This window comes from Parasteatoda tepidariorum, chromosome 9, assembly GCF_982258835.1.
Source record: "Parasteatoda tepidariorum strain Cologne lab strain chromosome 9, Ptep-v5.0, whole genome shotgun sequence".
Classification (NCBI taxonomy): domain Eukaryota; kingdom Metazoa; phylum Arthropoda; class Arachnida; order Araneae; family Theridiidae; genus Parasteatoda; species Parasteatoda tepidariorum.
This window is the reverse complement of record NC_141763.1, coordinates 58,788,743-58,815,655: the sequence shown is the minus strand read 5'-3', so window position 1 is coordinate 58,815,655 and position 26,913 is coordinate 58,788,743. Positions and strand designations below refer to the sequence as shown.

General features: G+C 28.7%; 1 protein-coding gene across 4 annotated transcripts in view; it reads right to left on the bottom strand.

Moving 5' to 3' along the window:
* Positions 1–8,184: 8,184 nt before the first annotated feature.
* Positions 8,185–26,913, bottom strand: part of LOC107440979 (histone reader KMT2E) — a 40,172-nt gene continuing 21,443 nt past the window's right edge. For 2 of the 4 annotated variants that reach the window (XM_016054085.5, XM_071186101.2), the window contains 13 exons: positions 24,135–24,215; positions 23,809–24,049; positions 21,856–21,960; positions 21,336–21,571; positions 20,576–20,828; positions 18,794–19,030; positions 18,247–18,400; positions 17,628–17,923; positions 15,789–16,841; positions 14,719–14,935; positions 11,682–11,795; positions 11,411–11,559; positions 8,185–10,445 (listed from right to left, as the gene is read on the bottom strand). In XM_016054085.5, the coding sequence (XP_015909571.3) occupies positions 10,179–10,445; positions 11,411–11,559; positions 11,682–11,795; positions 14,719–14,935; positions 15,789–16,841; positions 17,628–17,923; positions 18,247–18,400; positions 18,794–19,030; positions 20,576–20,828; positions 21,336–21,571; positions 21,856–21,960; positions 23,809–24,049; positions 24,135–24,215 (3,403 nt within the window). In that variant the 3' untranslated portion in view covers positions 8,185–10,178. The remainder of the gene's footprint in view (positions 10,446–11,410; positions 11,560–11,681; positions 11,796–14,718; positions 14,936–15,788; positions 16,842–17,627; positions 17,924–18,246; positions 18,401–18,793; positions 19,031–20,575; positions 20,829–21,335; positions 21,572–21,855; positions 21,961–23,808; positions 24,050–24,134; positions 24,216–26,913) is intronic. The other 2 variants (XM_016054086.5, XM_071186102.2) reach the window with 2 other exon arrangements.

The following is a 26,913-nucleotide window of genomic DNA, read 5'->3' as shown; positions in this document are numbered from 1 at the left end:
TTTTTGTTTATATTTTAATGATGCATTTTTATTAAATTTTGAAAGTTTTTATTTGTTTAAAATATTTTATCTTGTAAATATTACATCACATTTCATAATTACTAGAGCATAATATATTAAATGTGTAAATTTCTCACTGAGCATTTTATTAAATTTTTTTTTTTTTTTTAAATTAGGTAGTATGTATGTTTTTTCCCCCTATTTAATACCTGTTTATGTAATGCTTCTTTTTAGTTCAAATAATTGTGCCTCCTTCAAGTTACTGAGACTTTGTATAATAGTGATTGCTGTGAATTTATTTGTTAATTTTCCTAATAACTTTTAATTTTTTTATAATCGTAAATTTTTTTTAGAAATATTTAATTTGAAAGAAAAATTGCAATTATTACTCTAGAATTAAAAATTATTTGTGTTTTAAAACTATTTGGTGTTAATTAAGATAACAGTCAATTCTTTGAATAGTGACAACCAAGACTTTGTGTTTAAAATATTTTTGTAAGTAAAATTTTTTGTTTATTTTTAATTAAGAAGCTTATCAAACCTTTATTTATTTATTATTTTTTTAAATGAAAAAATGACTATTTATAATTCTGAAAAGATGACCAGATCGGTCTAATGGTCAACATTTATTAATGAATTTCTTATGGATTCAGTGTTCTGAAGAATTAAACTTGATTTATCTAATGTTTGTTAGACCTCTGCTCTTTGAGACTGAAATAGAATTTTTTTTTTTAAATATTAGAAAATTTCTCATTGTTCTCCCTTCCTCCAATTAACAGCAGTTGATATAATTTAAAAAAGAGAATTTTCTAACGAATATTTTTTCCTTAAAAAAAGTCTTTATTAAAATAATAAAACCATGTATTGTTTATCGTCATTATCATAACCAAGCTTGCTATACTATTATTCAGGAAGCATTTTTTATATACTTTTGTCCCAGAAAACTATTTCTTAAAAGTTGTAAAAATTTCTTTGCGTCCCACCCATTTTTTTACTTTTTTTAGCCCAATTTAATTTAAGCATAATTCAAAATTAATTGGGAATCCTAAATTCTAATTACGTAGTTTATAACAGGCGATTTTAAAATAACCATGCCAATATCCCCTGTCAGGCATGTTCCAAAGAGCAGAACACAATTTTATGTCAAGGAATAAATGTTAGAAAACTATTTTCACATTTACAGTGATAGAATTTTGAAAATTCCAAATGGATTTTTCTCATCAAATCATGATCTTAAAAGTAAAAGAAAAGACCGTAATGCTGTTTGAACAATATTTTAAACTTAAATCGGGATAAGGTAAGACAGAAGTTAAGAGAACAAGACATACTGTGCTCTTTTGAAATGAAGATTATAGTCAGTTACGTTATAGTCAGTGCTTTCTTTCCATTGTGCATAGAGGTTTTTCCATTCAGAAGAACTGAATTCTAAAATATTCTCTTTTTGACTATATTTCTTCATATTGTAATCATAATCCATTTCATAGGGCAAGCAATGGGGAGGGAGAACTGTTTCGGGAGCGGAACATAAATTATGTTCAAAGATCTTGTTTTTTTGTGCAATGAATTATAAAAGTGAATGTATTAGTCTTTTTTTTTTTCAATGACTCATTTATTGTACATTAGGATAGGTTATTTCCTGGTTCCTTGCCAAGTGCAGTAGAAACGACTATGTTTAAATCACTTTTTGTATTAACAGTATTGATAATAAGCTTAAGGGAGCATTCTCACTGCATACGATTGCCGCTCCTTCAACCAAGATAAAGAGAACCTGATTGGTAAATTTTTCACAGTAAAATATATTTCACCAATCAGGTTCTCATATTCCTTCAATGGCAAACGGAGGATTTGGGTCACATCTAGTGAAAATGGTCCTGAAGTTATAATGTATGCATCAACATTTGAGATTTATTTTTATTTTAATACTTATATTTAGTCTTAATAAATAAATGGATATTGTTAATAAATGACCATTAGGCTTGTCTTTTTCAAATTATATGTAAAAAATTTCTTTTTTTTAATCAAAAAAATTTTATGAATTGTTTTCAGTACATTGACAAATATATTTGATTTCATGTACTTACATAAATATGCTTGTAATTTAAGATTATTGTCTTTGATATATTTTCAGAATTGCAAATTACTGCTATTATGTTATTTTTACAGAGTTTACTTATAAATTGAGGAAAATTTTTTAGAACTGCAAATTTCTAATTATTTTAATGTTTTTTTTTTTCTTGGTACATTTTTTTTTCCAAATGGAAAACAGCAAACTTAATTTAAATTTTTTAGTTATAAAGTTCAAAGCAGTCATATATTTTTATAAATTTTATTTACTAGGTGTGTTTGAAAAGTTAGCTTTAAATAATAAAACCAGAAAAAAGCGTTGTAGACAGTAAAAATACTTTTACTGTCTACAATGCTCTTTTGACATTAGTTGTACGAACGCTTCTTTCGATATCATTCAAAGCATCATCCTTTTTGTCTCTTAAGACATTTTAACCTCACAGAAATATTCTTTTGTAATGGAAAGCATATTGCAGACTAGACCTGTGAATTCAGCTCTCTGACGTAAAACACAATTTTAAGACTAATATTGATAAAATGATATGATGAAAAAGTTCTAATTCTTTAAATATTTTAAAAATAATTAATAAGATTTAGTATTTTCAAAATAATTCAAAGTCATGTTAATATTTTCAGAGTTGCTAATGAAATTTATTAATTACGTCTCAGGGGTCCACAGATTAAAAAAAATAATAATCTGGGAATTGCTGATCTAGGACTATTTAAACAACTTTTCAAATGCACCTTGTTAATTGCTTAATTTCTATACAATTTAGTGTTGTGAAGTTTTATAACTTGGAAAAATGTAACAATAGGTATCTTTTTTGGATTATAAAAGTTTTTTTTTTTTTCTTCAAAGAACAAACGAGTAGTTAACTTCTTAAGTAGTGTGGCAGAAAGTTTCCTCTAAAAAGTTTTTCCTTTAAAGATGATATAAGAAAAGTTAAACCTTTTCATCCCTGATATTGAATTTTTTTTCATAAAAAATGTGGTAATATTCCACAAATTTATACCAAAGTAATGTTTTGAAAATTAATTTTAACTTCCAATTTTCACTATTGATTATCTGCTTAAATCAATCAGATTGTTTATTTCTATTGTGTTAGTGTATATATGTTTTAAAAAAATTCTCCTTTTTAAAAGAAAATCATAAGATTTCTGTGTTAAAAATCAAAGCATGATATTAGAAAACTGTAAATATATTGATTATTTGTGGTGAGAAATTGTTTAACTGGAAATAAATTTGTAAATAAAGCTGAATAATGACTGGTTTAGTTCATCAATACTTTGACAGTTATGCTTGCTTTATACAATGAAAATTTCAGGCGTACTATATTATTCTGCAAAAAATAATTTTTAAAGATTCATTGAAGAAATATTCCTGGACCTATTTAAAAAGCTTTTATCATATCTTTATCTCAGCCAGCTCTTTGGCTCAGCCATTCTTCTTAAAAATAAAATTTAGCATTTTTAAAAACTGATCAAACACAGGAACTACTGTATTTTGTTAGGCACAAAATTAGAGAATTATTAAATTAAGCTTCAGTGTTATGGAATTTTACTTTGTTTTTCAATATTTAAAATTTCAATATATTGTGACAACACAAAATTCTGTTGCCTTACTACCTTACTTAATGATTTTAGATACTTACATGAAATAGAATTGTATTTATCATTAACAGTTATGAACAGTAAAAAAAAATAGCCAACTCAAAAAACATGAAAGAAATTTATTTTTTAAATTTTTATAAAGAAGCGATTATTTTGCCTCTGAACAATCATTACCATTCTAATCTATATTATCACAACATCAATTTACATGTTCTTATTAGTAAGTTTTTGAATTGCATTTGTTGCAGCTTTACATGGTAACTTTTAGAGATTTCTGACTTTTGAATTATTATTTTCTCAAATTGAATTGCAGTTTCTCTGAAAAAGGCAACAGAGGAAAGGTATTCAATAAATTATTAGACTTCCCAATTTCAATTTTAAAAAGTCTGTGAATATTGTATTGCTAATTTAATTAAAATTGTTTTAAATGAACTGCAAAGAGATAAATCAAAATTTTGAAACAGCAAATATACAAGATCATCATCATCATCATAGTTGGCCAGACAGCCCAATGTGAGCCAATGCCTTTCTCTGAAGATTTCTCCACGACGATTTCCAAAAATATACAAGATATGATTTAAAAATACATCTTCTAAAACCAGAGTAAGAAAAATATCTCCACAATGTAATTGTACTCACGTTTCTTTTTTCCTTCGAGAGTTCTAAAAATCCTGAAACAAATTAGGTAGAAAGCAAGCTTAATCACTTTTTTTTTTTTTTTTTTTCCAATTTGAGATCTGAACTGTCGTCAGTTTTTGAATTTCCTTATTTTTAAATCAAATGAACAAAAAGTTAATTATCAAGTGTGATATGTCATCACTTAAATTTTTGTGAACGATAACTTTTAACTGCAAGCGCAAAGTTTTTAAATCTTACAATGTCATATATTTTAATACTGACTTATCAAACTTTTAAGTTATGGAAATGGAATTTTGCGGTAATTTGTTATTTTTAATTGAAAGGGTTCTCCTCATGCTTCCAAACCCCAGTAACTGCTCTTTCCATATTACTTATCTAGCTCATTTCATTTCAACTGAGAGTGGGACAGATTAAGCGTAAAAAAATATAAACTGTGCTTATGTAGTTACACAGGTTTGCTACTCTTAACAGATGAACAAAATTCCCTGACTTTTGCAGACTTATTTTTAAAAAAATTCCAGTCTAATATCGCAGTAGTGCTGTGGTCAAAATATACAGTGAACATAGCTGCCAACTTTACTGGATTTTCCAGTAGACTACTGGATTTTGCCAGCTTGGTCTAATGGTTTAATTAAAATTCTCCTGGATTTAGCGAATTTTAGAAAATTCCCTAAAATTGAGTAAGTTTCCTAAAAAAATCCATATTGAAATAGAATTCTTGCAGTTTATTGCTTGAATATTTAAATAAGTATTACTGATACATAATGAGGCGAACCTCATTTATTGAAATCAGTTCAAAACTTTTTTGTTCTAAAATATTCAGTTTATTATTATTCAGAAATCTGTTTTTAAATTAATAAAAGAAATCTTTAAACTATATTCGACGAATTAAATGCCTATTAATATTCAAAATTACGAGTACGATTAATGTCAATCATTAACTGGAAAATATTGCAGTTTTTCTATTTTGATGACTATAAAAATTCCTTATGAGTAAAATATTTAGTTCATCATTATTCAGTTACATCTTGAAACTTATATTTCGTAAAATCGACTGAATTTTTTCCTACCCACTTTCGCAGCTATGAGTGAACCACAAAAAATTAATAACTTATTCATTATTTCGTATATTTTATTTCAATTAAAAAATGTAACATCACAATATAGAGAAAAAATAGTAGAAACAAAAGAAATATATCATATAAAAGAGTAAAAAATATTTTTAAAAATAAAATTTTGATTCACTTGGCCAATACAAAAACAATTTTTGTTTTGATTCTGCAATTTGGAAGTCAATAGCAGATACTTCTGATTAAAAATTCTTGATAAATTTTATATCCCTGTTTAATTTAATTTTGTACTTCGTACCTGCATGATGCGTAAAATGCAAAATATACAAGAGTTAAATTTTTATAGAAAAAAAAAGGTGCATCTCGAGTCATGTAAATTAAAATAAAATTCTATTTTTCTACATATATTTAAAAATACTGAAAAGATGGAATTATAATAAATAATCCCACTTAATTAATAAATCAGAATTATTAAAGATTTACTTGCTATATATATATATAACTTGCTAAATATTTAATGCAAATTAAATAAAAAGTTGATTTATCTAAGCTTCTTCCTAATTTGATAACAGAAATACATTCTAAGATTTAGTTATTAATAAATTTATTAGTATCTCTACAGGATATTTTGCATCATAAATAATAAAACTTATCTTAAAAATATATGTTTTTAAAAATACTAAATAAAAAATGTTTTAAAAATACCAAAAAAAATTTTTTTTAAATATTAAATAAAACATTTTTTTTAAAAAAAAATACTAAATCATCTCACGAAAGAAACTAATATATAAGCTTTATGAATTCAATAGTAATTAAAATCTTATTTATTCAATAAAATATTTTTAAAAGTACGCAAAATATGACAACTGGATAGGATTGTTCTCTTAGTAATATTTTTTCTGATTTCTATGCACATGTAACATAAAAAGCTCACAAAATTCAAATTCGTATAAAAACGACCTCTTCACGAAATTTAACCTATGAAAATAATCGCACAAAATTGTTCAAAGGCTGATTCTCGGAAAAAAAGCGATTGGAAACGACATAATTTTACGACAGCATCGTCACGAATCGAACGCGTCTAATCTCAAATTCGCATATCAATAATAGTGGAGTTTGGAAAACATTGTAGAAAAAAAAAAAAAAAAAAGGGTGAATGAAAATCACACCCTACATGGCGAAGTTACGATGGAATTAATAAATCACGAATCGAACGAGTCAAAGCGGGGTAATTTAAGTTTCAACGTAGTAATAACATTGCATTAAAGGTATCAGAGTTTGAAAAACCATGTGAAAAGGGTCGACTGCCTAAAAAACTATTACCAAACATCATGATAGTTTTTTCAGAACTATCATGATGTTGTCGTTATCATGATTGATGAGCACAACATTAAGACTGATTGAATCGCAACCAATCGAAAACGTCAGAAAATGATAACTGGTAGTCAAAATTTGCACAGGTTGCGTATAAGCACCTTTTAAGAACTATTTTTAAGCACTTTAAAAATGCTACGCACCCTGTTGCAATAATCATATTAATATTACTTGAATTTGAAAAACTATGCCTAAATCGAAAAAATTATTAATTACTTCGGAAAAAACTATCATCTAACTTCGTGAAATTACGTTAGATCACAAACTGAACGCTATAAAAAGTGACTATTTCAAAATCGAACATCGTATTGAAAATATCGGAAACATCAAACCCATATTAAAGGTGCTGGAAAATGAAAAAATAACAGCTGATGAACTATCAACTAATGACAGTAAAATTATGATGGAATCGTTACAAATCGCTTCGAAAAAAGGTAAAACTCAAATTCGAAATTCTGCTGCGGTAACAGTAAATACGATTTAAAAAACCACAAGGAAGCGGCCGAAAAACGATCATAAAAACACGTAGATTTTTTAAAAAATGAATAAAAAATAGTTACTGATAAAACTAGATGTTCATCAATTATCCCTTTATATTTCTTAAAAAATAGGTACATCCATATCCTTCAACCTATTATCGATTTTAGCAACCATATTCCTTTTTCCAATTGAAAATTTTCTCAGTCAAAAAATCAAGGCAAGCTATGGTTCTGTGCAATTTGGTCCCATGCCAAATGGGGTGAAAACGGTGTAGGAAATGTGTTCTACGGTAAACCCAAAGGTCAAAAGTTTGGCAGTCGCCAAATCTAACTCCCTGACTTCTCCAGAGTTAGGCTAAAAAATTTTTATATTCCTTGATTTTTTAGACCATCTCCAAATTCACAGAGTTTCCTAGGCAGCGTAGCAACCCTTGTCGCAGCACCGATTTATAACTAAAAAATATAATCGCACTCAGTGATTGTTAATTAATACTTTTTAACCATTTATACAGAAGTCAATCATAGATAAGATTTGACAATTTAAATGTCCCCTATTATAGACATCCTGAATCTTTCACACGTGGTTTGCATGAAACTTATTCTAGCATTATGGGCAGCCTCATTCTTCCTGCTTCTTTGTGGCTCCGTGAACTGTTATAAAAATAAGAATTTTAAAATTAAGCCATATGCAATAATTGGTGCATCATTAGTCTCTCATTTTATGCGATTTAGAAGAATTAATAGAACATTTGCCTCTGTTGACGGTTTTAAAAATTTTTTCTTTAAGTTCTAACACTGTTCAAGATATCTGAAGCACTATAGTAAATGAAGTTTAATAGTTCAGAGGCTTTACTGTATTTCCAGGCTAAATTGCCCCACAGTTCAAATTATTTTATCTTATTAATGCTGTACTTTACATGACTATCAACAAACTAAGTAATCAGACATATTTTACAATATAATTTATTATGAAATAGTTTTCTGGTAATACATGTAATGGTTAATTCTAAAACATTTTGCATAGAATAAGATTCAAATAAAATGAAAACATTTTAACAAGTACATTTTAAGACAAGGATTCCTTTTATATATATATATGTGTATAAATATTTCACTTTAAGGGAAAAAAATAACTTTCCAATTACGATAATCAATTTCTGTTTAAATATAAATTCACTGATAGAGGGAAAAATACAATAACTTTGAATGTTTACATTTGAAAATAATTATCTCGTTTTAAATCACGTTCTTTCTTTTTATAATTATAAAGCTAGTATAATAACACTCAATAAAATAACTCACATCTTAATGAAAGCCTGATTAGGAATTTAGTAGAGTAACAAGTTTAAATAACATCTTATACTGTAGCTAAGTTGTGGTCACTGGAAATATACTCCAAAATTATGGGAATAATTTAATTTTGTTAATAAGATAATTAGTTTTAATAACTCAACATTTATAAGAACGTTGTTAAAAATGTATACAACCACAGCAAATAAGCATTAAAAATTAAAACTCAGGATGAAAAAATGATTACAGATATCAAATGCCAAATTTCCTCTCTTTTAAAGCAATATAATTTATCGTTTTGGCAAAAATAGATCATTTTATTGCAATATGGCACGAGAAAAAAAAATATTTTCTTTAAAAAGTTCTTAATTTTTCTTCCAACAATAAATGTACAAACCGTGAACTATCTGTGAGCCGTTGAAATAAACTATGCAAATGAATACAATGTTCTTTTTTTCTAAAATATAAAACTGAACTAAATTCACGTACTCAACGGAAATATTATAAAAATGGCAAAAGATAACTTAAAAAAAATAAATAAATAATTAGATCCTGGTGACCACCACATAATTTTCAGTGGGACAGAGAGAGAAAATATTGGCATTACCGGTCCATGCAGGGAAAATATAACTTCATAATATAGAGAAATAAAAAGATTAACTGAACTTCTATTATATTAAACACTTATTCATTGTGAATGGCCAGGAAAGAAAACAAATAGACAATTGTTTTAAAAGCAATAACTAATTTTATTAAGCTGTGTTAGTATATCTAAACCAAAGTGGGACGAAGGTTAAATTTGTTTGCATGGAAAAATAAACTGAATTGTTGAAAATAATTCAGAAAACAAATTCCTCAGAATTAATTTTTAAAAAAATATATTAACCTGTTTTTGAAACTTATACCAGCAGATGCATTAAAAAGTAAACATATGTAGTGATTATGGAAAATAAAGTTGGAACTTTGAATTTGGAAATTTAAGAGTATTTTTTAAACGTTCTGGTAATGAAAATTATTTTTTAAAAAAGGTTAACATAACAAAAGATTAGCTAGTAGTATTGGAGTAAATATCATTACATTCGGAACCATTTTTTAAAGCAACAAGTTTTAATAAATAATGCATAAAACCTAAAAAAAAAAAATTTATACAAATTATAAAAAATTGATTGCAGATGGTTTTCATGCTTTTCTTTAAATATATATATAAATTTATTCTTTCTTATAATAACTTTTTACAAAATGAAAAAAGAACAAAAATAATATATATATGTCTATTAAGTATAACAATATAGATGTGTTAGACAAATAAAAATCTGAAGTTTAAATCCAATTGAGCAGAAGCACATTAACTGTACTCATACGTTGGCAACAAAAAAAAAATGTTTGAAGAATAACGTAACAAATGTAAAAAAGTAATGAAAAAGAAGTAAAATGATAACTATGTACATATTTAAATCTGGAGAAAAAAAAATGAATAGCAATATAACTTTACTTTACATTTATACATCAAATATAATTTTTTTTTAACAATAATATTTACACTTTTATGTAGGATGAAGAAATAAAACAAATGCTAAAATGAACACTTGAGAATCTGAAAAAAATGTACAAGTTATGATAAGTTTATAAAATCTTAAAAGCCTCATCCATTTCATTTGTAAAGTCCAGATGGATAGACATGTAAGTATGATTTATGGGGTGGTGGTGGAGGAGGTTGTTGAACCAGAGCAGCAAACTGTTGTGCGTTGACAGGAGAGTAGTCACGTTGTGGTGGCCGTAAAAGCGCCATTGATGGAGTAAAAGGATGAGTTGGAGGTATTAATGGAGGCTGAAGACTGCACTGTGCAGAATTGGCATTTAAAGGATGAACTGTAGGAATAATTGGAGGTTGTGGTTGCAAAAAAGGGCTAACTGGAACCTAAAAAACAGGAAAACATTGTGTAAATTAAATATATTAGCATGTTGAAAAGTGATAGTGAGAGGGGCAGCAGAAACTTCTAGAGCAGGGTTTCTTAACCTGTGGTTCATGAACCCCCAAGGGGTCCATGAGTTATATTTTGGGGGTCCGCTGACTACTCTTAATTTTTAAAATGTTTGGAAGCCTACCCATTGCTTGTAAAGCGAGATATGGCAGCTATTATTCGTTTGCTACAGTGCATCTTTGCAAAACGTGATTTTCCACACTTGTGACAATAAAAACATAACATCGAAATCGATTGAATGTTGAACATGATATGCACGTTGCTTTGTCGAAAACCATCCCCCAATTCAAGTTATTAATTAAGGAAAAGCAGCAGGAACCTTCACATTAAAAATGTTAATTTTAAAAATTTTGTATACTATTAAAATAATAAAATAAATTTTTTTCTAATAATTGATGTTTTATCCAATTATTTTTTTCACAGAGGGGGTGGCGGGTGGTCCGTGACTTCTTAAAATTTTTTAAAAGGGGACCATTATATCAAAAAAGTTAAGAAACACTGATCTAGAGTTAAAAAAATTTTTTTTTTTTAGCTTTCTCTAAGAAATTTAAGCACAATCAAGTAATTAAACACATAAATTTTTTTTCTCTAATATATTTTTTGAGAACCATGTTTGAAAGCATAGATTTAGTTAAGATTTTTTTCAAATATAAATCTGATTAACAATAATTATATTTAGCATTTTAATATCTGCCTCATTAACTATTTTTTTCGTTACTAATTTTTAGGACATTTGCAAAAAATCATTAATGCTGCTAACTTTCTTTATTTTTTTTATAAAAAAAAAGTAGATAAAAATTTATTTAACATAAAGAAACAGAGTATTAAGTGTGCATGGATATCACAAAAAAGAGAGAAGAGTACTTATTATTATTAGCAACAAATGAAAATTTAAATCTACCTGTGGAGGAACCAGATACTGGGGCCGAGGAAAGGGTGAAGGTGTGAAGTTAAACTGTGTCGGCTGTACAGCAACAGGTATAGATTCTTTAAGTGGAGGACGAGTATGACGAGGTGGTGGCGGAGGAGGAGGGGGTGATGGCCGAGCACCTATTAATAAAAATGAATACGAAAAATGAAATTTTAACTGCAACAGAAAATAAGTGAAGAAAGAATGCTTCTTGAAAACGAACATATTATGCTTAAACTAATTTAGAAAATAATATAAATACCTTCCGACACATCAAAACCAAATTCACGCCTCAACCGTTCATTTAAATTTTCTCGATGTTCTGTTACATCAGTTTCTGGCACTACTTTGATTTCTTCTTTTTTAATTTTGCTCACTGTAATAGGAAAAGAAGTTTTTAAAGGGGAGATTATAAAAAGGATAAACTCAAAATAATGAAACAATTTAAAGGGCAGATTAAGAATACTGGGCTACAGTACTCTTCCAATGAAAATTATGTGATGAACATTTTTAAATATACGAAGCTTTGCTATTTTATGAGATAGTACACAGAGTTGAATTGAATTGAACGTAGGGTTTAGTGGCGCAAGGTCCAGGTGAGGACATGCTGCACCGATAGTACACAGAGAATCTATATATATATTTCTTTTACACGGCAACAAAAAAAAGCCTCATTACAACTCCCCAAATGGCAACGATAGAAAATCGACCAATGATTGCCGCTAAAAATGTCACATACCAACTCTAGCTGAGATGGCCCAACATATAGCGCTTTTAAAAACGGAAACTGAAATAACCAGAGAGCATAAGCTAGGCAGAAGTGAGTAGTCTTTGTTGATAGATCTCTATTTTAGTATTTTGTTGAAAGTGCTTTTTTTCACGAATTTATTTGTTTTACTAGAATTTATTTGTTTATGCACGTTTTTCCATTGCAATTCTCTTATTTCAACTTTTAATAGACTTATAGCCAAAATTTTAACCTTTTCAAAGAGATATCAGTTTTAAAAATTTTATCTCAAGATTTTATACTATAGAACATTTCTAATAGGTTTAACGAATTTCATGTCATTTATTTGAATTCAAATTTATTTTAATGACTTAGTATTTACTAAAAAAGTTGTTATATGGATTTGAATGATTGTTTTGAATTCTTAGAATTTTCTGCATTTGCAATGTACCTAATTTAGTAGCGAGTGAAGCGAGCTTGCTTTAGGAAGCAAACCATATAAGATTGCGTAGCAATTTTCGGGGGTTGGCGAACGTTAGTGAGAAGGGGGCGCAGCCCACTAGTACAGTTATATTACCATAATTCCTAGCCACGATGGCTTAGTGGTTAAGGCATGAACTGTCATTGTGAAGAACTGGAGTTAGATGTCCAGTGATGGCTTAAAGCCCACCCAGCTTCAGATTGATGGGTACCAGCTAGTCAGTGAAGTAAAGGAGGCTTGTGAGCAGTGCTGACCATATGGACATAATCACGTTGATGGTCATGAAATTGTAGAACTTTAACCTTCATGACCCCACTGGCCCGTAGAGTGCTGTTGTGGGAATGCTTTTTATTAACATAATTCAATAGAGGACTCTACCGTGGATCAAACTCGCCAAAGAAGTTGTTACTTTAATGATCGATTTGAAATTTATCCGCATGTTATGTAATAACCTAAATTACTAAATTAACGGAATTTAAAAAATGATAGAATCTATGTGTGGAGAAGAGGAAAAAAAAAATCTTATGTCGAATTGAATTTTGTGCGTCCCAATGATATCAAATAAGAAATATTGGGATTAAAAATAAAAAAAAATTTTTTTAGTAATAACTGCTGAAAAAAGTTGAAACATGGCATCAGTTAACAACGGAATTGGCTCAACTCTTAACAAGTCAAAAAATGATCATGCAAATACGTAAGTAAAATCTCAGAGCTCGTAATATCGGAAAATAAAAAACCAAACGAATATCAATAGCAATAATTGTTGAAAATTCTTGTTATTACCATGTGGATTTACAATAGAATTGAACGTATTAAAAGTGTTTATTTAAATGCACAATTTGAAATTTCTAAATGGTAATATTATACTAAAATATCAAGATTTTTGAAACATCAATAGGCAAACAAATAGTTGGAAGAGAATTTCCCTAGAGCATAACCCTAAGTTTTGATGCTTTGCCTGAATTCCTTTTTTCTATATTTTAAATTACTTAAGGGAGTGAAAGAGAATTAGAGAGAAAAAGTTTCTTCCCTGGTATAGCTTAATATATATATATTTACACATCGGAATTTGTAATTTACGCTACCGTCACAGATTCAACTTTAAGAAAAATGGTAGTTTCACAAAATAGATACTTTTTCCAAAAATATTATTTTTGTATCCCGTAAGAAACGATAAATCCATATTTTTGTGTTGATTTTTTAACATAATTTTTAATTTTCACAAATTATGTCTAAATTTTCACAAAATAGGTACCTCTTAGAAAAACCTAGACAGACCCCTTCTCAGAGATGACGCCGCACTGTGTTAAGTCAATCAAAAACTAGGCTTATGTTATAAGTTTTAAAATATAAGTTAAAAAATTCTAAAAAAATAATCCATTTTGGAGTAAATTTCTTAAAGTACACACTTTTTAAATTTTTTTTTTGCATGTATAGTTAGTTTATAGAAAGAACTTCCCCTGCAGCTAAGCCTAGAGCAGCCTGTTGAAATGGAAACATTAAAAAAAATAGTGCATTTCAAAAAACGGAGCTACTCTCTCCCATGACTTTCTTTTTCTCGTCAACCCTAACTGAAACCTTTCTTAAATATTGATCCAACAATTCTACTTGAAATAGTTACAACTTGTAACTATAGTAAGCGCCACAGCTCCAGGTGAATGACAAGGGGAATTTTTTCCATAGACAGACTATACTATCAATTTAACATAGTTGGAGAAAATTACATGCCTTGCTCTTAGTTTTAAAATACTGAGAGACGAGAAAAAACTGGAATAGAATCAGCCTTGATATTATCCATTAAAAGACGATGCTTTCATATAAAAAACAAGAATTCGAAAAAGAGTATTAGAGCCTCGTATAGAATTAGGTTAGTAATTGTGGACTACTGAAATCTGTGTTAACAACACAGAAACTTTGCGTAATACTGTTCCCAAATCTTTTCTACTTGTCAAAATTTTTCCTTATGGCTTTTGAGAAAGATTTAACAGATTCCAAAAGATTAATAAACATGCACTATTTAATAATTAAGAAATTTCAGATTTCAACTCTCAATAAGGGGAATGAAATACCGTAAAAGTAAAAACGCCATACCTATTTGTGAAGCAGGATGCTTTGCAGCTAATTTCTTTGCTCTTATTTTTTCAAACAAGGGCAAAGGAGTAAGAGTAACCTGTTCTGGCAATGTGTCAGGTAAAGATATAGCACATATTGATGTTGTAGTAGTAGCTGGTTTGATAGAACTCTCAGAGTCTAATTTACTTTTGGTTGTATTTTCTCGCATTCTCATTCTATATTCTGACAAAGAAACCTGCAATAGAAAATAATCAACATTTAGATTTTAACACAGAATATTGAAAGAAGAAAAATTAACATTTATGCAGCTTATTGAAAACCTGTTCTGTTCATATTGACTGATCTTACTTGATAGCAGGGTAAGACAGCGTGTGACACAAGCTGTCTTACTGCTTAACAGATATGCTTAATCCTCAAATCTTTAAGTTAGTTTTACAATCATGACAATAACATAAAACATTATATGACTCGAGCTATTTTTATTTTAACCATTTGAAAGTGTTTTATAGAAGGGAGTTACATAATCAGTTGAAACGCCAGGCATGGGCATCTGTAACTAGGTTTGAAATAGTACTTCAGAATCAAATAAATGGGTAAATAGGGTATGGCCCCAATTAAGTCTGTTTTCTTTGATATACAGGGGTCAATGATATATGATTTAATATAACAAATAAGATAATTTAAATGTCTAATGGCGACTAGTGGTGTTTTTAAGCACCAGATAGATACTTGTGAAAGTATTAAGAGCTACAATTGCTCTTCGTAGTGTATCAGTAATGCTTCATAAAAAACGAATGAACATTTTTCTTTTAGGCCCAGAGAAAAAAAACTTTTATTCCTATTTAATTCATTCATTGTTATCTACAGAAAAATATTTTTAATTAATTCAAGAAATTTCTTTCAAAACTACCCTCTCCCCCCAAAATTTTTCCCCTTCTCTTTTCACGAGTGAAACTACTCAATTTATTTATTATATAAATCATGTTGCATTAAAGAATATGGCCAGATGCAACATCCACTTGTTTACAGTTTTTGATAAGATTACGAAATCTATATTTCTCTGCTGAAAAATCTAATTAAATACTGACCTTTCGTTTTTGTGTTGCAGAAGCACAAACTTTAATATCTGGACTAGTATCTTCACTGGATGTGCACCGGGATATAGGAGAAGGTTTAGTGATTTCTTCCCACTTCTTTGTTGAACTTTCACTCGATTGTGACTCTACCTCCATGGCATCTTCATTGGTTTCTTTATTTACAGAAGGTTCATCTTTGATATTATCAGTCTCACCAGTTTTATTTTTTGAAAGAGATTCACTGTCATTTGATTGAAAACTAGAGTTACTACAGCTATTTACATTATTACAAGAAACGATAGGACTACACACGGTTTGATTAAGTGGATCTGTTGTGCCACAATTTGTACTAATGTCACTCGAATTATTTACAAGAGTTTCACTGTCACATTCAACATCAGTATTGTTAGTCAATAAAACAGCACAATTATTTTCTTGATTTTTTATATCTTTGTTAGGAAAAATATCTTTATTATTTTGCATAGATAAATCATTGAGCTCTGATTCTGGATCACTGTCTTTTATGTGTGACTGCTTAATAATATCAAAAGAATAAATGTTTGAGTTAGATGAATGAGGTGCCTTACTGATAAATGATGAATCATTTGTTTCACTGGATGCTGTTGTATTTACAGATGAAGGTGCTGTATTTGCACCAGTTAAATCCTGTGATTGCTTTTGAGCAACCAAGTCTTTTTCTGATGTTTCAGATTCACTCAATGTTGAACAGCTCTGGTTTCCAGAAATTACTTCAGACATGCTGATTTCCATATCTGATGACATGTTTTCTTCTGTCGTTGTGTCCAAGTTCGATGCTTTCAAATCAGTTTCTAGCATTATAGAGCCAGTTCCAGAATCTGATTTGTTTTCAATGTGATCTTCAATATTTTCTGGTGACTTTACTAATGAGTCTTTAATCACATCAGCTTTTTCTTCTGCAAAAGATAAGGGGTCTGATAAAGTTTCTTCTGATAAAGATTTTTCTGCAATAAATTTATTTTCTTCAGACACCAATTCTACAGAAGAAATTAGTGAGAAGCATGTTTCAAAACTCGGTTTCAATTCCTACAGAGGAAATCGAAAAATTCACATTAAAATTTTAAAACTGGCAATAAATTTATACAGAAATGCACAAACAAATGTAGAATTAAAAATGTAATGATACCTTTAGCAAGAACATTAGTAATCAAAACTTGGAACATTACAGCTATGAAGTTTAATTACCTTGTATGTTATAAATCAAATACGTTAATCTAAAATGAACGAAAATTTGTTTTTCATTTAAAAGACAGATCTTCAAAGATAATATACCACGAGAAGAATTATGCCTAATGTTCAGCAACAAGACTTTTGTTAATTAAAAATAAACAACTCCCACAAGTTAAATTGTTCCAGATCTTTCACAAGCCTTTATTATTTGAATGTCAAATTATGTTTAGATCCCGAGTAATAAAACAAAAGATTACACAAAATTTTCGGTGCCACAAACATAGTCATTCTGTTCTCATTATAAAGTTATACACCTTCTTTGATGTATATCACAGTTTTGAATACTTTTTGCTTGAAAGCATAAGTTATTTCAGAATGCACAAAATCCCACGCTTCGAAAGAATCACACGACAATTACATGCTATGCGAAACAATATACATTTTCTGCAGTATGGAGAAAGTAATGATCAAGGCTGAGAATTAATAAATATTTGTTTTGTTTGGTACATTTCTATCAAAACAAACTGTTTCATATTTTTAAGACAATAATTGATGGTTAAGAAATAAAAACAATGTAAATATTACAGATATACAATGATGTGACAATAAAATGCTTTACAAGCATAAGCTTAAAATACGAACCTTCTTTAACTTAGCATTCTCCTTCACATTTTCATTTGTTACAATTTCATCATTTCCATTACTAACAATTGAAGTCTCTGGAATAATAGCAGCTGAATCTTTATCAATGCTAGATGTCTCATTCTCCACAGCATCACTTCCATGCTCTGTACTGTTATCACTGATAACAGAATTGGATACAGTGGTGGCATCTGTATCATCAACAGAAGTTGCAGTGGATGGACTTTGAGGAGATGGCAGTGATTCGATAGATTCTCGCATCAATCTTCGTTTCTTCAAAGGTGTGGGCAACATATCTATCAAAGAAAAAAAAATTTTAAATACAAAATTCAGCAATATCCTGGTAAAATTATTGAGTTACAAATTTTTTAAAAACCATTTCATACAGTGTAGAGTAAAAATAAAAAAGTGAATTAAACACTGTTCAAAAAAATTTTAATCATAACTATAAAATAGTAACAACATACTGTAACACTGGAAATTACAATTTTATATACGGTATCAAACCGAGCAAGGTTATTTATTAAGTTGGATCTGATACAAATGAATTATCAAACACAATTTTTTTTCTGTATTTGATAAATCTTCTTTACATTACATAAAACAATGATAGAAATACCTTCTCCTGGTCCTCCATAATTATCAGAATCTCCATGGCAATTAGGGCTAAGACAACCATTGTCTAAGTTTGACGGAGGATCCATACTGCAATGATCTGATTTCTGTTGAATTTCACAGCCATGGCAGTCATACATTGCCTGTCTTAACCACCTCTAAAATAATTGAAAGCAAAAGAAAAATTAAGTTGGAACACAAAGAAAAAAAGCATAATTAGCATCTAAATAAACCATTTCTTTAAATTCTAAAGGAATAACAATAAAGTGTTAAAATTTGTTACATAAAATGAACACTATTAAAAACAAAATAAAAATATAGTTAACAAAAAAATTATGTATAAACCGAACACAAACCAACGAATCCGAATTGGATTTATCGGTTAACACTTCTTCAAATCACAATTTATTATAAAGAAATTTTTTTAAATTAAAAAAAGTATATATTGGATACTTATTGTTTTCACAAATAATACCAACAACAGGACTTGGATGTTTTACTATAATACAAAAAAAAATAAAAAAAATATTAGTACTTAAAAGTTGACTAACTTTTTTGGCTGAACCTGGGCCAGTACCAGGTTTCATTTGACCAGCTGAGTTACTCCGGCGAAGATGTGCAGCAGATATTCCAGATGAATGTGGGGCATCTTTCGTACAGCGCACATAACAAGTAGCAACAGCTGCTGACATGTTCCACTTCATTTCTGTGTGAATGGGGAGAGGTGATGATACTGGAGTGTTGTTCACAGCTTCAGACTTTTCTTGTAACCATTCATTCATTAGTGACTAAATAAATAATACATTTATAAACAAATTTAAAAACAAAAATTCATTAGTTTTTTTTAAACAGTAGTAAAATACTGTAGAAGCAATATATTTAATACAAACACGTTTGTGAAATAGACAAACTTTTTAGAACTATCAGCAATTTCTATCATTAGTGACGTGAATTGTTACTGCATTAATACTATCAAATAAAATTAAATAACTTAAACTTTTATACCTGCCAACCTCCATGTTTTAAAATACAGAAGATTCACTAAAAGATTTAAAGAAATGACTTAAAATGCAGAAGATTTTTCAGGCTTTCATTTTGTATTCCAAATTCAAGAATTCACCAGCATTGCAATAATTGGAATATAGTGCTCCTCAAGTAAAATATATATTACTCCATCAGGAAAAACAATGACTTAAAGTCTTGGAGAGTCCCTCCATCCCATTATTGGTATTGGCGGAGAAGTCCTGGGGGCTCCATTGGCATTTCCTGCAATAGAGTCAACCAGACGGCGCTGTCGAGATTTGCCAGTGGCCACCTGAGGAGTGGCTCCTTTTGTAATGGCAACAGGGTTTTCCCAATTTGTGCAAAGTGCGTCCCTGGAGCATATTCTGGCTCGTCTTCACATTTCTAAAAACACTTTCGCGACGGACCCTTTGCTTGCCCTGGATTTTTTTCAGTATAGACAATATAGGGTTTTGAAACAATCAGCAAAAATAAACCAGAAATAGAGGTAAGATTAGATTCTTAACATTTTATGTTTTGGATCAATTAATAATCTTTAACATATATGAGGCTGAAGCATAGTGAAAATTGAAACTACAATTGTCCAAGGAAGACATGAGAGTACATTCTCAAACATGTATAAGTATACATAAGCCCAGTAGCAGAAACCCACCAGCACAGAAGCAAGAGCTGAAGAATTTTTTTTTTTTTAAAGCAAACAAGAGACTCCTTTTCACACTTCTCATAACTTGTTTTGAATAAAAATTAAAAAGCTGAATCGAGAGAATAACACAGACAAAAAGTCAAGAATTTTTTTAACGGTTACTTGCTTCCAGGCTTAACTCAATATGAATTTACTCAATTATTACTATTATTTCCTTAGATTTCTGAGTAGAATTCAATTAATTCAAACAACTAAGTTTTTAAGTGCAATTTTTACACTAAATAGAGTTGAGGCTATGGAAAATTCTGGCACTGATAGAGAAAGATGCAGAAAGGTAAAGCCCTAAAAATGGGGCTAGGTACTTGGCCATGGTTAGGTGATATGTGAGTGAGATGCTGCAGATTAAACTCTATAAATTCTGCACCCAGGTACATAAGTACTTCAAAGTAAGTACAAAATTTCAAAATGCAGAAGATTTGAGGCTCAGTGCAGAAAATAGGTATAAATACGAAAAAGTTAGCAGCTATGAAATTTATGTGAAGTTTAAGTAAAATATATCAATATATTTAAAAAATATTCAAATAACTGTTATTAATTCATATGTTTCACATTCTATGTGTTTTATAAATAATTCTTAGGATTACAAAATTATAAAAGGAAAACATACCCGTTTTGTCTTTAACACATGAGATGAGGATGCAGTTGTGACAGTTGATATTGGCGATATTAAACCTGGTGATGATGATGCAGGTGGTGGTGATGACACAGGCACGTGAATGTTTTCAGTTAATGAAGAATTAATGTCGATTGATGGAGTGATTTTTATTGGCGAAGATTCGTCAAATGACATCAGATCAGATCCACCACTATTAGTTCTTGTCCGGCGCCGAGAAGGAGTTCCAGAACCTCTTCTTCTCTTGCTAAATATCAAAAGATAAATATTGTAATAAAACTTGAAAAAAATCCAATTGCTACAGAAAACTGAAGATTTTTCAGAGATTATCAAAGGTAATATTATATAACTTCAAATTAGGTAATGAATTAGAAATACTCTTAAATGATGATTAAATTATGATCCAAAAGCAAAAAAAGCTAATAATCATATGTTATTAACCTTTTTGCAAAAGAAAATGAAAAAAATAATTTTTAAAGCAAGAAAAAAGAAAGCAAAAAATGGGACTTATCAGTAAACAAATCTGCTAATGTAATAACCAGATTATAAATAAAGTCAGAAAATCAATAATTTGTAACACAGCATTAGATTTTTAAAATTTTTTCTTCTTCTAACTTTTACTTGTTAATCAAATTTTCCATAGATTTTAATTTATACTGCAAGCACAACAAAGAGGAAGCAATAACTTTGAAATGTAATAAAATACTTATTACAAAAGTCATAAGAAATAAATAAAAAAAATAAAAAAACTAACCCTTTCTTTTTGGGTGTTAGGGGTGCAACTTTTTCTTCCTCCTTAGGAATTACTTCAGATGTTCCACTTGTTTTTTCTTCTTTTTTTGGTTCAGATTCTGATTTGTCATCACAAGAATCTGATTTATGATGGTGTGTTTTTTGTTTTTCTAAAGCAAGTTGTTTTCTTTTTTGAGCTTGTTCCATCTTTTGAAAAGCACGCATAATAGCATCTATTTTACGCTCCTCTCTGGTCTGCTAAAAATATATTACATAGTTATATTACATAGTTTAAGCAATGTAATTAAGATAATTTAATACACCAGCATTTTGTATAGCCTACATAGATTAACTTACGCAATTATTTTTAAAATGAAATTTCTTAGATATCAGTATTATAGTGAAGAAAAAAAGTATACACAGAAGTCAAAGATATTCATCTCTTTAAATGTAGTTAATACATTTACTCATATTCATCCCTTTTCATTATCTCTTCTTATTCCCTTTACCCAGTGATTTATAAGTAAAATTACTTTTATTACCTTTCGTTTCCCACCACTAATTGGTTCTTCTGATTCAAAGTCTGAAGTGCTTTTTACTTCCGGTTCTTCTTTGATGGGAATAGGGGATTCTTCTACAGGAACAATCTAAATACAAGTAAAGATGAAGTGCAACAATGCATAAAAAAGACATAGACAAATAAATAAAGAACACAAAAGCATTTTTCACAAATTGCTTTTTGAAATATACAGAACATATTATTTGGTGTCACAGCAATAAAAGAAATCTATTATTTACAAAGAACGAAACACACAATGTAAAGCCTTCCATTTGTCTCAGTTTTACACCCATAAATTTTACAGAGAATATCAAAATTCATATCCAACAAGCAGGCATCCTGCTCAAACGTTTCACTCATTTTAAAATTAATTGTTACTTTACTTCAGTTCTATATTAAATTTTTTGATTAACTTTTAATTTATCCTTAGCTCAATTGCCAAACACACACATACAGATATATAGTCAAAATAATTTACTACATTTAAAGAAATTCTTAGTTAATAACTCAACTTAGAAATATTTTCACCCAATCTAAATTAAGTTGCAAATACCAATATAGATAATAAAATATTCATGCAATTTCTTGCTATTTATAGTAAATTTCACTGAAAACGGAAGTATAAATAAATAAAATTATCTTTATAGCAAGTCATTTATGGATAAAGCGAATTTTAATAACTTCATTTGCATACATTAAAATCTTTTTTTAAGAAATGTGCAAAAACAAATTTTTTCTGTGATAAAAAACACATCAAGTATCGATATAATATAATAGTATAATAATGCCAGACAAGAACACAGATGATTAATATTAGTAAAAAAAAAAATGTATAATTAAGTTGAAACTAACAGTATTTTTAAATTAATACACATCTTTTCATAACCTCTGGATGCATCATAATTTCATGACATACCCAGGAATTAATACTGGTATACAAATCAAAATATTGAGTAGTAAATATTTAATGAAGATCTTGATTTATACTTATAATATCTTTAATTAAAAATATAAACCCTAATTAAAAATTTAAAAAAAATTATTCATACATTAACATTAATACATTTTTACTTAATTCCAATATAATATAATCGTTGTGTCAGTGCAACACATTTGCATTAGAAAACCTTTAGATTTTGAGAAAAGTTAAGAACTTTTAGAATTCCAACTCAATTTCAGAAAAAACTTTTGGTAAATTTCAATGAAAATCCAGACTATATTTTACATATACCATGCTATTTTTAATCAGAATACTTTCATTCTTTAAAATTTTCTAATGCCAAATATCAAACGTTGTGAACAGTTAGACTAATGCGTGAAATTTTCACAGCAAATGATTGTAAGATGTTAAAATTATAACATTTTAATCTCAATAATTGATTACTGTAACTGATAAATTTGAGGCCAGCTGCTTGCCAGGTACAATATAAGAATTTTCCAAGATTTTCTAAAAAAATTGCACTTTCCCCTGATTTTTGGAGTTAAAATAAAATTACCTGACCCATGGGAGCCCTGAATTTGTAACTTATTTTTATTAAAAAGAAAAAAAGCTGGAAATATCAATTTACCAAGGTTCATAACTTTCACCCCTAGTTTTTATAACAGAAATGATAATTTTCCCTGAGGCTAAGGTGCCAATTAATAACTCCAATTAATGATATGATTTCATATCATTAACTTAAACTAGAGAACTTGGCAATGAATAAAAAAAATAAAGTTTAATTAGATGCCACAAGCAATCTGATTTAGAAATTTATAATATTAATGTACAAAAAGAACTAGAAAAAAAAATATTATAAAATGAGTAATTGATATATTTAATAAATAAATGAATTTTAGAGGAAAACAAGTCCTAACCTTTAATATATATAAAAAAAATAGTATGCTTTACAAGAAACAAAATTTATCAATAATAAAAATATAGCCATGGTAATACCTGATGTTCAATTGGTTCCGTTTTAATAGTCACTTGTTTAGGTTCACTCTTGATAGTCACTTGTTTAGGCTCAGTCTTGATAGCCACTTGCTTAGGCTCAGTCTTGATAGTCACTTGCTTAGGCTTTTCATTTGCTTCACTGATTCTTCTTTGATGTCTAGTTTGTTTCACCTCAACAGAATGATTGCTGTCCTCATCTGCTGTCATTGTTGACCGCCTAGTTCTGCGCCTTCTTTCCTGACTACGAATGTAAGAGGAAATTGTGAGACATTATTCAAATAATAAATAGCCTCAATTAGAGTAAAGGTATAAAAATATATATTTACCAAACTTCAATTGTACCATTCTTTTTCTTTGGTTTTACAAGACATTCTTCTGATCCACAAGAACATTCATAATCTTTTACACTAAATGTAAGTTATAAAATTATAGCATTAAATGAAGTCTCAATAAATAACATAATTGTTAACCAATTATTTACTACATTAGATTTGAAAAGGAAATACTTTTTATTATATCTAAATAAATTTTTTCGGCAAAAAATCTTACAATATTGAAGAGAAAACTTAGCAGAAATAAATGATCTAGAAATGAAAATACTACTGGAATATAAAACTGAAGCAACAAGTATGTATAATTGTAAAACAAATATATATAAATAATGTACATAAATTAGCAATAATGTATATAAATTAGCAATAACGTATATAAATTTGAGTTATAAAAAATACTGCAAAGCTCATATAAAATACATTAAATAGAAAAAAAATATCCTTCCTCTTACAATTCACATTTCTTAACACCACCCCCTTCCAATAAAATTATGAGTATAGCTCGTCTGTGATCTTTTTCAAACCATATAGGACAATGACAAACTGTAGTCTTCATGAGACTCAAGTTACTATCGAATATAATTATTTTTTTTTAAATAAAAATTAAATGGTTACTTCATGCACAATTTTTCAATATTAAATCCAGGCATGAAAGTGGACAAAAATAAAAAAAGCTGAACTTAGTCAATGCAGGCCACTGAGAGGAGGGGTGGGAGAGTGCTCTATATGAGATTTATAAAAGCAACTTTTAACTATGCTGGGAGATTTTTATTTAATATTTAAAGTGGCAGAAGCATTTAGACAGTAAACTTTAAATTTTTCTTAAATATAATTTTAAAATTGTGAACACTACTATATTAAAAAAAATTAAGCAATTAAAGGAAGGCACGACTATTAAATTACTTACTAATGAAAAATATACCACATCTTTACCGTAACTAATTCAAGAGAAAACTTACTTCTACTTTGTTCAAGAATCGCGATATTGGATTTTAAAATCGCGTGAATATGAATCACGATATTGCATTTTAAAATCGAGTGAATATGAATCACGATATTGAATTTTAAAATCGCGTGAATATGAAGCGCGATTTTGGATTTCAAAATCTCGATATTGGATTTTAAAATCGTGTGAATATGAATCGCGATGCATAATTTTTAGATCACGTGAATACAAATCGCAATTTTTGGATTTTAAAATCGCGCGAATATGAATCGCGATGAATAATTTTTAGATCACATGAATACAAATCGCAATTTTTAAATACCGCACAAATAAGAAAAACAATATCTGATATTACAACTGCGTGATAACGAATCGCAATATTGGATTTAAAAATGCGTGAATACGAATCGAGATGTTGGATTTTAAACTCGTGAGAATACAAATCACAATATTGGGTTTTAAAAACGCTTAAATACAAATCGCGATATTGGATTTTTAAATTGAGTGAATAGGAATTGCTAGTACGGCTTCTAAATCGCAATACGTAACTTTTAAATCAGTTAAATACGAAAATCGATGATTGATATTAAAATCGTCTGATTAAAAATCGCGATTTTAGCAGATTCCGGTGCAGTTCCTAACATTTAAAATTCCGAAAATCAGCCAAACAAACAAAAAAAAAAAAAAAAAAATCAAATATCGGCGGTCGGAAACAAAATGCTTATTCTCCTTTCCACTCTATAGCAGAAGTCGCGGTAATCCGACTATCGTTCGGGAGGCTTGGGTTCTCTAATTGGACTCACCCAAAATTTTAGTTTTTTGAACAGGGTCGGAAATTTTAAAAATTGGGAGAAAAAAGTGGATTTCCGCTTTTTTGCGGAAGTCTTTCATTCCTGTAAATCTTACCTTAAGGAATTTTTTTTATTCTTTTTCATAAAAAGAACACAGTTTTTCAATATTTTAACACTTTGCCGACAGATGGGGAGGTCTTCCTGTTTTGCAATAGCTAGTTATTATACTTTTCAGACTGCATTTTTTGTCCGACATTCATCAGGATTTGTAATTAATTCACCAAATATTACACTCAATATACTAGTACCATAAAGCAGGTAACTATATGTGAACAAATTCTTTTAAGGGAAATATATAATAAGGTAAAATAAAAAATCTTTATATATATTTAATACATAAAAAATAACAGTCATTAATAGAGAATTATGTTAATTATTAACATAATACCAAACACCTTCTTAATAAACATCAGTCATCTTTAAGCCTCAAAATATACCTTAGTTTTCTTACATATAGCAGGGGTGATGATAGTGACTCAAAGTGAAAAACTCTGAAAATTTTGTGTGCTAAATATGGATATCAAGAAATTAATTTATATACAATACACATTTCAAATTTAACATAATTTTTTTGAGCTAAGATAATTAAATACCTTGAAGAATACCTATATATTAACTAAATTTAAATAAAACAAACTTAATTCTGATAATTACGACATTGTATTTTTATAGAACGCAAAAATACAAACCACAACATTGGATTTTTCGCAATTCGAAGATTTTAAATCACGTATAAATACAAAAATCAATATTTGATTTTACAAATGCGGAAGAACGAATCAAAATATTGGCTTTTTAAAATGTGTGAATGTGATTCACAATGTTGATTCTAAAAATGCTTAAACCTGATTCGCAATGATTTTAAAAGCATGTGAATATGATTCAAAATTGCGTAAATACATGACGTGAAGTATGCTAAATAACGCGAATATGAGCCACTATGTATGGTTTTTAAATTGTGAGAATAGGAATTGCA